The sequence below is a fragment of the Ruditapes philippinarum genome, unplaced genomic scaffold (genome assembly GCF_026571515.1).
Source record: "Ruditapes philippinarum isolate M1 unplaced genomic scaffold, ASM2657151v2 ctg1528_1_1_1_1, whole genome shotgun sequence".
Taxonomy (NCBI): Eukaryota; Metazoa; Mollusca; class Bivalvia; order Venerida; family Veneridae; genus Ruditapes; species Ruditapes philippinarum.
Window position 1 is genome coordinate 293,360 of NW_026860429.1, and position 16,075 is coordinate 309,434.

The 16,075-nt window shown below is 32.1% G+C and overlaps 3 protein-coding genes across 3 annotated transcripts; all 3 read right to left on the bottom strand.

The window, feature by feature from the left end:
* Positions 1–894: 894 nt before the first annotated feature.
* Positions 895–2,109, bottom strand: LOC132760043 (uncharacterized). The gene has a single exon (XM_060751929.1). The coding sequence runs from the start codon at positions 2,107–2,109 to the stop codon at positions 895–897; it is 1,215 nt and encodes a 404-aa protein (XP_060607912.1).
* Positions 2,110–6,714: 4,605 nt separating this feature from the next.
* Positions 6,715–7,952, bottom strand: LOC132760044 (neuropeptide Y receptor type 1-like). Its single transcript, XM_060751930.1, has one exon. It carries the CDS (start codon positions 7,927–7,929, stop codon positions 6,715–6,717), a length of 1,215 nt encoding a protein of 404 aa, XP_060607913.1. The 5' UTR covers positions 7,930–7,952.
* A 5,787-nt stretch (positions 7,953–13,739) lies between these two features.
* Positions 13,740–14,927, bottom strand: LOC132760045 (uncharacterized). Its single transcript, XM_060751931.1, has one exon. It carries the CDS (start codon positions 14,925–14,927, stop codon positions 13,740–13,742), a length of 1,188 nt encoding a protein of 395 aa, XP_060607914.1.
* Positions 14,928–16,075: the final 1,148 nt, after the last annotated feature.

A 16,075-nucleotide genomic window follows, 5' to 3' on the forward strand; every position in this document is an offset into this window, starting at 1 on the left:
AGTTTCTGTATCATAAAGTTTTTGAGTCAATATTGTAGAAAGTTATGTCTGGGGATTCCGAATTCACGTGTCTTTGCAGCATTATGCCGTATATCAGATAACATGCCGGTCAATAACCAGTCACCACAAAAATACTTTGTTTGACAAAATATAAAGACAAAATTCTTATTTTTGGAATTTAATACAAAAAAGTTACATTACAACATCAATGCAGAAAATACCTACACTACATACAATTTCATGATAACACAATATGATTGTTCATTCTCTTGTTGTATCCGAATAAAATTATCTATATACATAAAATTATCTATACATATAACTTAGATAAGTCAAATTATAATTTTATACAAAATGATTATTTATCGGACAATTCACAATATCATACAACATAAAATAATTATACTCAAAAATACTTAAGCTGCCCAAGTTGTTACAATGCACTTATTAGTGATATTATTTATATTAATCTTCGTGTAAAATTGGCATTGCAGGAAAGTCAAAAAATTTACAACAGGATTTTGAGCATATACTTGTAGTTACCAAAAAAAATGAAATTTATTTGCTTCCCGTCTATCTCATTTTGGCTTCAAACGATACAAAGACAAAGCGTAGGGTCATAGCCTAGGTTACCGGTATATTTGAAACTTTACCCATTTTCCCACGTGAATAAACAACTTGATTTTGTGCAAAATATCACTGTTTCAGTTCTTTCAGTTTCGTTAAACAATATTGAATTACTTTACGTTTTGCAATGCAAGAAATAAATGAAGCAAAGATAGTTAGACAGATATACATTAACAAAAACTATTTCTTATACATAAATTACCGTACGCCAAATAACAAAACAGTTTAAACTTGTAGGGCTTGTTAACCTGCACATGCAGTTATAGGCTACTTCTGCAAACTTAGGTCATAATTGCTCGAAACGGAAATGAGTTGATTTGCATGCGCGCCTTTACTTCTTTCGACGCTCGAATTTTTCTTGTATCCAAATAGTTCCAACACTTGACGACGGAACCGGTTTCCACTGAGGAAATACAAGATGAAATTAATTGCATGTTTCAAGTAAATCAACATATTTACGAGCGCCCAGACTATTTCTTGTGTTTCTGTCATGCCAGTCTCCTCGTCAACCCAAGCTGATCTTCCTATCAAGAAAATAAGTGCGGGAAGTGCCATTACAACAAAGAGTCCGTTCACCAAAAGTAATGTGAATGTTATTTGTGAAGCTCGATCGTCAAATGCTGATTGCTTGCTCGATATTTGCGTATATTTGTTCCTCATACTCTTCTGCAACTTGCTGCTTTTTCGTAGACCTTTTATTATAACTATACCACAAACAAGGAAGATAATCAGTGGTATAAACATGAAGGTGGTAACTGATAAGGTTTGATGAATTTCCGAAAAATATTGTCCATATTCTGGATCATCATACCAGCATACTTTTATTTTATTTATGCTAGTAAACTCTTCATTTGATTCGATCTTGGCAAACAAATCGTCTGTCCACTCTTCAGTGGTAGAATTTGCAGTATCAAAATACTGGTCAAAAATAAATGCACTTGTATTGGTCGACCTCTCATTTGAATCAAGCGGAAACGAAATAGTTCCAGCTGTCTCGTTGTATGTTACTTCGTACAGCTTCATACCAATCAACATGTGTCCATGAATTACACACGATGTAAGGGCAAGAGCAATTGAAATGATTACCGCAATATTTGCAGTACATATATTCTTTACCATGTACGGTTTAGCGGTACATAAGGCGCGCTCGATTGTTACTGCTGCCAGCAGGAAGCTGCCGTAACTTCCATTGAAATAGTTGCCAAAAAATTGAAGTTTGCAAACTATGTTATGAATGTGACGGACATCGAAACCAACCAGATAGACCAACCACCATCGAGGCAACATAAATAAAATCACAAATAAATCAGCGAATGCTTTAGCTGACAGGAAAACTGTAGTAGACGATGGTTTGTTCCGTTTGCGTGAAAGTATAATCATCGTCACAATGTTTCCAAAAACTCCAACGGCGAAAATAAGTGGTGATCCAACAATCCAAATCATTCGAGCTATATCTGAACCTTTGCTCTGATTGCTATCCATCTCGGAAAAAATGTTTGTAAATAATTGTAAATAATAACTGTCGCAATAGCTATTCGCTATTTTTATTAGATAATGCAAATGAAACTGATGTACAACATCTACTATTTAAATATAAGTGAACCATGCCTAATATGGAAAAAATGCGAAGTCGAAGTGATTGGTTTAGGCCGAAATGGGAGGAAATGAATATCTGCTTATAGATTATTGGTAGATTCTTGTGTCTAGCATCAATTATATAATATCTTTCTTTCTGCCAATCAATTAATGCATGTGCTTCCTGCTAGAATATGTTTTTTGAATAAAGCAGAATAATAAGCGACAGTGATTTTCCTTTCCAAATATATAATTTTTCATGTAACAGATCGCTCACATTTACTGAAGGACTAGACGGTTACATTGAAGTTATTATTTTTCAGAAATCGCTGTTATTATCACTATGATATATATTGTATATCGAAGTTATAAACAGTACACTACTTTACACTACTTCTGCTACTACTGCTACTGCTGCTGCTGCTGCTGCTACTGCTACTGCTACTGCTACTGCTACTGCTACTGCTACTGCTACTGCTACTACTACTACTACTACTACTACTACTACTACTACTACTACTACTACTACTACTACTACTACTACTACTACTACTACTACTACTACTATAACTACTACTACTACTACTACTACTATTACTACTACTACTACTACTTCTAGTAATAATAAAAATAATAACTTTGTTTATCGAAGGTAACACATTAAGACATATACAGATTGTAACACCTTATTTACAATGCGGCCTTCTAGCACAAAAAAAACAGCTGTGATTAATAACAATCTTGTATAAGCCTGTGTTTTATTAAATCATGATGTATGATTATAATAATATGAGCCGCGTCACGACAAAACCAACATAATAGGCTTGCGAACAACATTGATCCAGACCAGCCTGCGCATCCGCGCAGTCTGATAAGGATCCATGCTGTTCGCTATCAGTTTCTGTACTTGTAATAGGGTTGGTAAGCGAACAGCATGGATCCTGATCAGACTGCGCGGATGCGCAGGCTGGTCTGGATCCTTGCTGGTCGCAAACCCATTATGTTAGTTTTGTCGTGACGCGGCTCATATGGTATCAAATTCAATGCTTCATCGTATGCCCAGTCAGTATAAATTTGAAGAACACAAAGCGATAGCTTCGTTATATTTAAAAAAACTGTGTATCATTCAGATATTTTTTTTTTCTTTGCAGATGCTGAACGGCTAATGACTTACAATAGTTTATGCACAACTCTTCCATATTTTCAAAATGAAAACGCCCAGTCAAGCAGATAGCGGGCAACCTCTTCTGATGTGACATATGACTCTGCGAAATTACCAAACTTGGTATGAAGACTGAACAAATCCAAAAAGAATGTGCCTTCACCAATGAATTAGAATAATAATGACTTAACCTTTCCTACTTAAAAAAGATGTACCGTACAAACATAAAACATTCCTTGTAGAAGAATAGTTTTACATTTCACACCAAAATAAAGATACTTACAGAACATATTGACAGGTAGAAAAAGTATTTATCAGGCATTTCATATTGAAAACCATTAAGAATGCTTTAGTATCAACATCTTACTGTCATAGGTCATATAGCTTGTATGGGGCAATAAAGTTATGTATATTTACACCTAAAATACTAAGAGGACATTTTTTCGTTTTTCGTGAAATATGGAAAATATTTTCACGAAACATGAAAAAATGCCAAATAGTTTCACGAGCCGGGACGTGGTGTGACCTGTGGGTGCCCAATCTTAGCTAACTTGGTATGAAGACTGAAGATGCTATGCATTTGGCTAAATCCGGTTGTTATTCTTCAGCACTCTCGTTAAATTTCATCCCGTCTTTCTTATACTGTAGTACTAAACTTGGCATATTCTTGTAAGGACTCAACAATGGCACAGTCATCATCGAGGTCAATTAACGCCAACACAGTCAATTCACACGTCACGCGTCAAATATGAATTTCGGTGCAATGATTACCAGTAAAGTTTCTACAGTGTTAAACATGTAGTGCAGAATGTGGTCATATCTATGTTTTGAAGTGAACTTAAAGGCCCCACTTATGTTATATTGTGACCTTTATTAATTTTCAAAGAACCACTTAGATAATGAAAATTACTATGAAAAATGACGCGATTAGATTATTTTGATGTATCTCAACTTTTATATGATGTCCTTAATTTTTATTGAAAGATTTAATGTCGGGACTTTTGACTATTTGATAATTGCATTCGATGAACATTATCTTGTTAAAAATTTGTTTCTAGATTTTCATGACAGGCGAATCATTGACATTTTTTCTTCTTAAATTTTTGTTTTCTTTTAATGTTTTCTTATTCTGCACGTACACATATATTTTTTACGTGTTTTACATGACCGGGTCTATCTGAAAACACCAGTCCTCTGCATGTGCAAAGATAGAACTCATTACGGATGTTTTAATTGATGTCATATTTCCATGTTCAGGTATTCCAATGCCTTAGGATAACTGTGATGAATTCTAATCTTTTTTTCACTTTTGTTAAAATTTATATATATTTAATCATTATCCGATTAACTTGTAAATCCTGATTAAGACACTACAATAATTTCAAAGATTAAATATTAAAGATAGAAAATTAAAACCAGTTCCACGCATTTAAATTAATTAAATTCAGAATAATGATAGAATTAACGATGTATACATAAGGTGACTTCATGGTTCTTCACATAATAGACAAAACATTCTTCATATGAGACAATAATTCTACATATGTTTAAATATATAGCATATTTTGGGAAAAGTCCGGTTTAAATCATGTGATCATAACTGAATTCCATTTAAACACAATTTGGTACGTGCGCATTCATTATAAGAGTGTCTTCTCACAGATTGCAAATAGATTCAGGTAGATGGACGTGGCCATTAAGAACAAAAATCGATGAAAGAAAATATGCTATATGTAATATATTGGAAGACGAATTTCATTTTATTCTTGAATGTTCATTGAACACTGATTTAAGGAAAATATATATACATAAAAGATATTGGAAGCATCCAAACATGATTAAATATGTTGAATTGTTAACAATAGAAAATGTAAAAATTGTTAGGAAACTTGGAATTTATGTATTGAAAGCTTTTGAAAAGCAAAATTATGTGTTGTATGGACCTTGTTCTAAACCTACTGGTTGGCTCTATCTGCGTTGTTATTTCGTTCAACAAAATAAAGATATAATTAAGCTTCAAGTCCATAATATACTTGAATAGTATCTATACAGGAGTTCATGCTAGGACTTTTAAAAAAGTCATTTAAGCACGACTTGAGTAAATAACATCAATTTAGTATTTTGTCATTCATTTGCCTACACATTTTTTTAAAACATGAAAGAGATGTTAAATATACCAGTGTTTAGATTAAGTTTAAAGTGATATTATGCTCATCCATGGGTAGATATAGAGTGAACAAGTGAAAGTCAAAATCAGTTAACATTTTTCTCATAAATCCTTTAAATTTTATAATATATTTGACAAAAACGACAAATAACTCAATAGGTCCTGTGAAATGTGCGTAATTATCCGTCGGAATTTAGGCTAAGAACACTAAGTTTTACGTTTTGTTGTTGGTGTTGTTGTTGTTGTTGTTGTTGTCGTCGTCGTCGTCGTCATTGTTGTTGTAACTATTTAAGTTTCTATATCATAAAGTTTTTGAGTCAATATTGTAGAAAGTTTTGTATGGGGATTTCGAATTCACATGTCTTTGCAGCATTATGCCGTATATCAGATAACATGCCTGTCGATAACCAATCACCACAAGAATAATTTGGTTGACAAAAAATAAAGACAAAAATCTTATCTTTGGAATTTAATATAAAAAAAGTTACATTACAACAGAAATGCTGAAATTACCTATACTTAATACAATTTCGTGAAAACACAATATAATCGTTTACGCCCTTGGTGTAATTGAATAAAATCATTAAGAAGCATAAGATTATCTATATCTTATACATACAACGCAGATAAGTCAAATTTTAATTTTATACAAAATCATTGTTTATCGGACAATTCACAACATCATACAACATAAAATGATTATACTCAAAAATACTAAAGCTTTGCAAGTTGTTACAATGCACTTATTAGTGATATTATTTTCAGATTATCTTCGTATAAAATTGGCATTGCAAGAAAGTAAATAAATTACAAACAAGATTTTGAGCATAATACACTGGTAATAAAATTTATTTTTTCCCCTTCTATCTTATTTTGGCTTCAAAAAGTAATACAAAGACAAAACGTAGGGTCGTAGTCTAGGTTACCGGTAATATCATCAATATGACTTTGACACATTACCCATTTTTCCACGTGGATGAACAAATTGATTTTGTGCATAATATCACTGTTTCAGTTCTTTATTCGTAAAACAATATTGAGTTACTATACGTTTTTCTGTGCCAGTAAAAATGGAGCAAAGATAGAGTGGTAGAAACTATTTCTTATACATATATTACCGTTAGTCAAATAAAAAAACAGTTTAAACGTGTAGGGCTTGTTAACCTGCACATGCAGTTATAGACTAATTCTGCAAACTTAGATCATAACTGCTCGAAACGGAAATGAGTTGGTTTGCATGCGCAGATTTACTTCTTTCGACGCTCGAATTTGTCTTGTATCCAAATATTTCCAACACTTGACGACGGAACCTGTTTCCACTGAGGAAATACAAGATGAAATTAATTGCATGTTTCATGTAAACCAACATATTTACAAGCGCCCAGACTATTTCCTGTGTTTCTGTCATGCCTGTCTCCTCGTCAACCCAAGCTGATCTTCCTATCAGGTAAATAAGTGCGGGTGTTGCCATAACAACAAAGAGTGCGTTCACCAAAAGCAATGTGAATGTTATTTGTGAAGCTCGATCGTCGAATGCTGGTTGCTTGCTCGATATTCGCGTATATTTGTTCCTCATACTCTTCCGCAACTTTTTGCTTTTTCGTAGACCTTTTATTATAACTATACCACTAACAAGGAAGATAATCAGTGGTATTAACATGAAGGTAATAAATGATACAATTTGATGCATTCCTGAAAAATATTGTCCATATTCTGGATCATCATACCAGCATACTTTGATTTTATTTATGCCAGCAAACTCTTCATTTGATTCGATCTTGGCAAACAAATCGTCTATCCACTCTTCAGTGGTAGAATTTGCAGTATCGAAATACTGGTCAAAAATAAATGCACTTGTATTGGTCGACCTCTCATATGAATCCAGGGGAAACGAAATAGTTTCAGATGTCTCGTTGTATGTTACTTCGTACAGCTTCATACCAATCAACATGTGTCCATGAATTACACACGATGTAAGGGCAAGAGCAATTGAAATGATTACCGCAATATTTGCAGTACATATATTCTTTACCATGTAGGGTTTAGCGGTACATAAGGCGCGCTCGATTGTAACAGCTGCCAGCAGAAAGCTGCCGTAACTTCCATTGAAATAGTTGCCAAAAAATTGGAGTTTGCACACTATGTTATGAATATGACGGACATCGTAACCAACCAGATAGACCAACCACCATCGAGGCAACATAAATACAATCACAAATAAATCAGCGAATGCTTTAGCTGTCAGGAAAACAGTAGTAGACGATGGTTTGTTCCGTTTGCGTGATAGTACAATCATCGTCACAATGTTTCCAAAAACTCCAATGGCGAAAATAAGTGGTGATCCAACAATCCAAATCATTCGAGCTATATCTGAACCTTTGCTCTGATTGCTATCCATCTCTGAAAAAAAAATGTTTGTAAATAATTGTAAATAATTGCCTGTCGCACTAGCTATTCACTATATCTATTAGATAATTGAAATGAAACTGATGCACAACATCCACTATTTAAATATAAGTGAACCATGCCTAATATGGAAAGAATGCGAAGTCGAAGTGATTGATTTAAGCCGAAAGGGGAGGACATGACTATCTGCTTATAGATTATTGGTAGATTCTTGTGTCTAGCATCAATTAATGCATGTGCTTCCTGCTAGAATATGATTTTTGAATAAAGCAGAATAATAAGCGACAGTGACTGTCCTTTCCAAATATATAATTTTTCATCAACAGATCGCACACATTTACCGAAGGACTAGACGTTCAAATGGAAGTAATTATTTTACAGAAATCGCTTTTATTATCAATAAGATATACATTGTATATCAAAGTTATAATAATAATAATAATAATAATAATAATAATAATAATAATAATAATAATAATAATTATAATAATAATTAAAATAATAAAAATAATAATAAAAATAGTAATAATAGTAATAATAATGATAATAATATAGAGGATATTTGTTTGGTTGTTGTGTAAGATGAAATTTTATTTCATCGAGTGGGCTTTAAAAACAGTATTCTCACGAGTGGCGAAGCTACGGATGAGAATACTGTTTTTAACGTTCACGAGATGAAATAAAATTACATCTTATACAACAAACAAACAATTTTTTTTATTTTATGCTAAAACACAAGTTAAAACGATATTTCCTTTATATTTACGTTAATATTAAGATCTGTTTTCCCCATTTAGAACCTCAAAAAAGTCGAATTTCTCATTAAAGACAAGAAGTCATGGGCTGAAAAATAAGTTCCACAATCAACGTTAAATGGTGGCGAGAGTATTCATCTTAAAAAATATGTCTGATCCTTGCTCATATATTAAAAACAAACAATTTTAGTAGAAGAAAAAGTCCAACCAACCATCCATATTTCTGTTACTGACTGCGAATTTATATTAGTCCTGGCTATGTTAAATGTAGGCTGCCGCCATTTTTAAAGTTGTGTATTTCACTGGATGGAAATAATTGTGTTTGATTCAGAGTGATATCATTTAGATTTGTTAGTCATACACCTTTTTTAAAAGAAAGAAAACTTATTTGAGGATTTAACAGACAATAAATAAGTGTTGACAGATGTGTAAACATTTAAAAAAGTGGATAGGAAATTGGAAAACTTGGAAGCCATGTTTACATATTCTTCGTCTGAAAGCTGTCATTGCTTTTCAAGTTTTCATAAAGCATACGGCAGTTATTGCTCGTAGGATACTTAAATATTCCAAAATGTCATCAAGAGCAGTTTTGCATGTGGAAGGAATGTATTTTTTAGAAATTAAAGAGACGATATTTGGTGATTGGTATTTTGAATGAATAAAAGTAACTTACTGTAAGTTTTCTTCTTTTTATTACTTTTGACATATAAGTTATTTATCAATTTCAGCTTTGCTTTTTTTTAAACAGGCTGACATTGTCGGAATAGTCACCAAAAATAAAATTGAGGTACCACATGGGGAAAATCTTAAAAAAGTAGTTTCGTCATTGAAAAGTGTGAAATTATATTTTGATAATTTTCTCCGTGAATTTATCAAATATAATTTTCACGGATAAATCAGTAAACCACTGAAAAGCATGAAATAACTTTATTTACCGAATGTTACACATTAAGACATATACAGCTTGTAACACCTTATTTACAATGCGGCTTTCTAGCAAAAAAAAAATAAAGAGCATGTGATTAAGAACAATCTTGTATAAGGCTATGTTTGATAAAATCATGATGTATGATAATAAAAATATGGTATCAAAATCAATGCTTCCTCGAATGTCCAGTCAATGTATTATTTAGGTATCTTTTTTTTCTTTGCAGATGCTAAACGGCTAATGACTTAAAATAGTTTATGTACAACATTTTCATATTTTCAAAAGTCAAGCTGATGGCGCTCAACTTCTCCTGATGTGACATGTGACTCCGCGACATTACCAAACTTGGTATGAAGACTGAACATATCCAAAAAGAATTTGCCCACCAATGAATTAGAATAATAATGACTTAATTGCAAAAAACTACTTCTTCTTCTTAAAAAAAGATATTTTTTTGTTTGTTTGTTTCATTTTACGCCCTTTTCCAACAGTATTTCAGTCATATAGGCGTGTAGTTTCCTAACCATCGTTCCTGGAGAGTTACACCAGTACAAGACTACCTTCCTCCGCGCTAAACTACCAAAGCATCTCCCGGGGATCGAACCCACGCCAGAGAGGTAAGTGGATTAGAAGTCATCCACTCTAACCACTCGACCACGGAGGCGGTTAAAAAAAATATATATACCGTACAAACATATAACATTCCTTGTAGAAGAATAGTTTTACATTTCACACAAAATAAATTAACTTACAGAACATATTGATAGGTAGAAAAAGTATTTGGCAGGCATTCCATATTGATAACAGATATGATACAGAATGATATAGTATCAACATCTTACTGTCATACGCCATAAAACTTGTATGAGACAATAAAGTGCATTTACACCTAAAATACATTGTCTTATACGAATATTATATAAACTCATTTTATCATTAATTTACTCATTATAGTTAAAACTGCATACATTGTTAGAGAATATTTTTCAATATCATGATAATTTATACAGACAAGTATAAACATCTCTATTTGTACATACCATTTATTTTGCGTTCCAAAATTTTCGCGGGCGACCTCTTGGTGTGACCTGGTGGTGCCCAATCTTAGCAAACTTGGTATGAAGACTGAACATGCTATGCATTCGGCTAAATCCGGTTGTTATTCTTCAGCACTCTCGTTAAATTTCATCCTGTCTTTCTTATACTGTGGTACCAAACTTGACATATTCTTGTTAGGACTCAACAATGGCACAGTCATCATCGAGGTCAATTAACGCCAACACGTCACACGTCAAATATGAATTTTAGTGCAATGATTACCAGTAAAGTTTCTACAGTGTTATACATGTTGTGCATAATGTGGTCATATCTATTTATTCAGAGATTTTATGTCGGGACTTTTGAATATTTAATAATTGCATTCGATGAACATTATCTCGTTAAAAAATTGTTTCTATATTTTTATGACAGGCGAATCATTGATTTTTTTTATTTTTTTTAATTTTTGTTTTCTTTTAATGTTTTCTTATTCTGTACGAAGAAAAATATTTTTCACGTGTTTTACATGACCGGGTCTATCTGAAAACACCAGTCCTCTGCACGTGCAAAGATAGAACTCATAACGGATGTTTTAATTGATGTCATATTTCCATGTTCAGGTATTCCAATGCCTTAGAAGGAAATGATGAGATTTGTGTGATGAATTCTAATCTTTTTTTTCACTTTTTGTTAAAATTTATATATATATAATCATTAGCCGATTAACTTGTAAATCCTGATTAAGACACTACAATAATTTCAAAGATAAAATTTTTAAGATAATTAAAACCAGTTCCACGCATTAAAACTAATTAAATTCAGAATAATGATAGAATTAACGATGTATCCATAAGGTGACTTCATGATTCTACACTTAATAGACAAAACATTTTTCATATGAGACGATAATTCTATATAATTATGTTAAGATATAGAGAAATTTTTGGGAAAAGTCCGGTTTAAATCATCTGATCATAACTGAATTCCATTGAAACGCAATTTGGTACGTGCGCATTCATTATTGCAAACATATATCGAACTGAGACTTGTAAGACTACTTTTATTCAAATGTTTAGAATATGAATATTTTCTTCTTTTGTTAAAATAAAAGGAACCTTTTTTATCTAGGTTTAACTGATAAGGAAAGAAGTCTTTAATATAAAAAGGGTTTTGCATACACACTGTTTTTAGTTATTATAGTTCATATTTGGCTTATAAAGTTTTAAGTATATAATGAAGCATTTTGGTAGATGTATATGAGAAAATGCAATGTCTCTATAAATTATCTAATTCACCCTGAAAAACAATTATATAAGTTGATAAGTTTATTACAATATTCCATTGGACCAAATGGTCCATGGGGACATGAGGATAAACGGACACATGATAAATGTATTATGTGTTTTAGATTTTATGGAGTTTGGTTACAGCAAAATGTAGGAAATGCAGACATATTTCTAGAATTAGTAAAGCAAAGATTGAAAGATAATTTTGTTCAAACCTGGCATGAAAGGATACAAAGTTCACCAAGAGCATTATTTTATAGAAATATTGCAGTTTTCAAGTTTCAAGAATATCTAGATCACAATACAGTTAATAAGTTTTGTTTTTCATTAATAAGAGTAAGAGTGTCTTCTTACAGATTGCAAATTGATTCAGGTAGATGGACTTGGCCATTAAGAACAAAAATCGATGAAAGAAAATGTACTTTATGTTATATATTAGAAGACGAATATCATTTTATTCTTGAATGTTCATTGTACACTGATTTAAGGAAAATATATATACATAAAATATATTGGAAGCATCCAAACATGATTAAATTTGTTAAATTGTTAACAATAGAAAATGTAAAAATTGTAAGGAAACTTGGAATTTATGTATTTAAAGCTTTGAAAAGCAAAATTATGTGTTGTATGGTACTTGTTCTAAAACTACTCGTCGGCTCTGTCTGCGTCGTTATTTCGTTCAACAAAATAAAGATATAATTAAGCTTCAAGTCCCAAATATACTTGAATAGAATTTATACAGGAATTCATGCTAGGACTTTTAAAAAAGTCATTTTAGCACGACTTGAGTAAATAAGATCAATTAAGTATTTTGTCATTCATTTGCCTAAACATTCTTTTAAAACATGAAAGAGATGTTAAATATGGCAGTGTTTGGATTTAGTTTAAAGTGATATTATGCTCATCCATGGGAAGATATAGAGTGAACAAGTGAAAGTCAAAATCAGTTAACATTTTCTCATAAATCCTTTAAATTTTATAATTTACTTGACAAGAACGATACATAACTCAATAGGCCCTGTGAAATGTGTGTAATTATCCGTCGAAATTTAGGCTAAGAACACTAAGTTTCACGTTTTGTTGTTGTTGTTGTTGTAACTATTTAAGTTTCTATATCATAAAGTTTTTGAGTCAATATTGTAGAAAGTTATGTCTGGGCCGGTCAATAACCAATCACCACAAGAATAATTTGTTTGACAAAAAATAAAGACAAAATTCTTATCTTTGGAATTTAATATAAAAAAGTTACATTACAACAGAAATGCAGAAATTACCTATACAACATACAATTTCGTGATAACACAATATGATTGTTTATTCTCTTGTTGTATCCAAATAAAATGATCTATAAACATAAAATTATCTATATCTTATACATACAACTCAGATAAGTCAAATTATAATTTTATACAAAATGATTGTTTATCGGACAATTCACAATATCATATAACATAAAATAATTATACTCAAAAATACTAAAGCTGCGCAAGTTGTTACAATGCACTTATTAGTGATATTATTTACAGATTATCTTCGTGTAAAATTGGCATTGCAAGAAAGTCAAAAAATTTACAACAGGATTTTGAGCATACATTTTTGTAGTTACCAAGGAAATGAAATTTATTTGTTTCCCGTCTATCTCATTTTGGCTTCAAAAAGTGATACAAAGACAAAACGTAGGGTCTAAGCCTAGGTCACCGGTATAATCATCAATATGACTTTGACACATTTCCCATTTTCCCACGTGCATAAACAAATTGATTTTGTGCAAAATTATCACTGTTTCAGTTCTTTATTCGTTAAACAGTTGATTTGCATGCGCGGTTTTACTTCTTTCGACGCTCGAATTTTTCTTGTATCCAAATATTTCCAACACTTGACGACGGAACCGGTTTCCACTGAGGAAATACAAGATAAAATTAATTGCATGTTTCATGTAAACCAACATATTTACGAGCGCCCAGACTATTTCCTGTGTTTCTGTCAATCTGCCAGTCTCCTCGTCAACCCAAGCTGATCTTCCTATCAGGTAAATAAGTGCGGGTGTTGCCATAACAACAAAGAGTGCATTCACCAAAAGCAATGTGAATGTTATTTGTGAAGCTCGATCGTCAAATGCTGGTTGCTTGCTCGATATTCGCGTATATTTGTTCCTCATACTCTTCCGCAACTTTTTGCTTTTTCGTAGACCTTTTATTATAACTATACCACCAACAAGGAAGATAATCAGTGGTATAAACATGAAGGTGATAGCTGATACAATTTGATGCATTCCCGAAAAATATTGTCCATATTCTGGATCATCATACCAGCATACTTTGATTTTATTTATGCCAGTAAACTCTTCATTTGATTCGATCTTGGCAATCAAATCGTCTGTCCACTCCTCAGTGGTAGAATTTACAGTATCGAAATACTGGTCAAAAATAAATGCACATGTATTGGTCGACCTCTCCTTTGAATCCAGGGGAAACGAAATACTTTCAGATGTTTCGTTGTATGTTACTTCGTACAGCTTGATGCCAATCAACATGTGTCCATGAATTACACACGATGTAAGGGCAAGAGCAATTGAAATGATTACCGCAATATTTGCAGTACATATATTCTTTACTATGTAGGGTTTAGCGGTACATAAGGCGCGCTCGATTGTAACAGCTGCCAGCAGAAAGCTGCCGTAACTTCCACTGAAGTAGTTGCCAAAAAATTGGACTTTGCACACTATGTTATGAATATGACGGACATCGAAACCAACCAGATAGACCAACCACCATCGAGGCAACATAAATATAATCACAAATAAATCAGCAAGTGCTTTAGCTGTCAGGAAAACAGTAGTAGACGATGGTTTGTTCCGTTTGCGTGATAGTACAATCATCGTCACAATGTTTCCAAAAACTCCAACGGCGAAAATAAGTGGTGATCCAACAATCCAAATCATTCGAGCTATATCTGAACCTTTGCTCTGATTGCTATCCATCTTTGAAAAAAAATGTTTGTAAATAATTGTAAATAATTGACTGTCGCACTAGCTATTTACTTTCTCTATTAGATAATGCAAATGAAACTGATGCACAACATCCACTATTTAAATATAAGTAAACCATGCCTAATACGGAAAGAATGCGAAGTCTAAGCCGAAAGAGGAGGAAATGAATATCTGCTTATAGATTATTGGTAGATTCTTGTGTCTAGTATAAATTATATAATACTATTCTTTCTGCCAATCAATTAATGCATATGCTTCCTGCTAGAATATGTTTTTTGAATTAAGCAGAATAATAAGCGACAGTGACTTTCCTTGACAAATATATAATTTTTCATGTAACAGATCGCACACATTTACTGAAGGACTAGACGTTTTAATTGAAGTAATTATTTTACATTATCAATAAGATGTACATTGTATATCAAAGTTATAAACAGTACAGTTATAATAATAATAGTAATAATAAAAATAATAACTTTATTTACCGAAGGTAACATTTTTAGACATACACAGATTGTAACACCTTATTTACAATGCGGCCTTCTAGCAAAAAGCAGCATGTGATTAAGAACAATCTTGTATAAGGCTATGTTTTATAAAATCATGATGTATGATAATAAAAATATGGTATCAAATTCAATGCTTCCTCGAATGTCCAGTCAGTATAAATTTGAAGAACACAAAGCGATAGCTTCGTTATATTTTAAAAAACAGTGTATCATTTAGATATCATTTTTCTTCTTTGCAGATGCTGAACGGCTAATGACTTACAATAGTTTATGCACAACATTTCCATATTTTCAAAAAGAAAACGCCCAGTCAAGCTGATGACGGGCAACCTCTTCTGATATGACATGTGACTCCGCGACATTACCAAACTTGGTATGAAGACTGAACATATCCAAAAAGAATTTTCCTTCACCAATGACTTAGAATTATAATGACTTAATTGCAAAAAGATATACCATACAAACATATAACATCCTTGTAGAAAAATAGTTTTACATTTCACACCAAAATAAAGATACTTACATAACATATTGATAGGTAGAAAAAGTATTTATCAGGCATTTCATAATAAGATACAGAATTAAGAATGATTTAGTATCAACATCTTACTGTCATACGTCATACAGCTT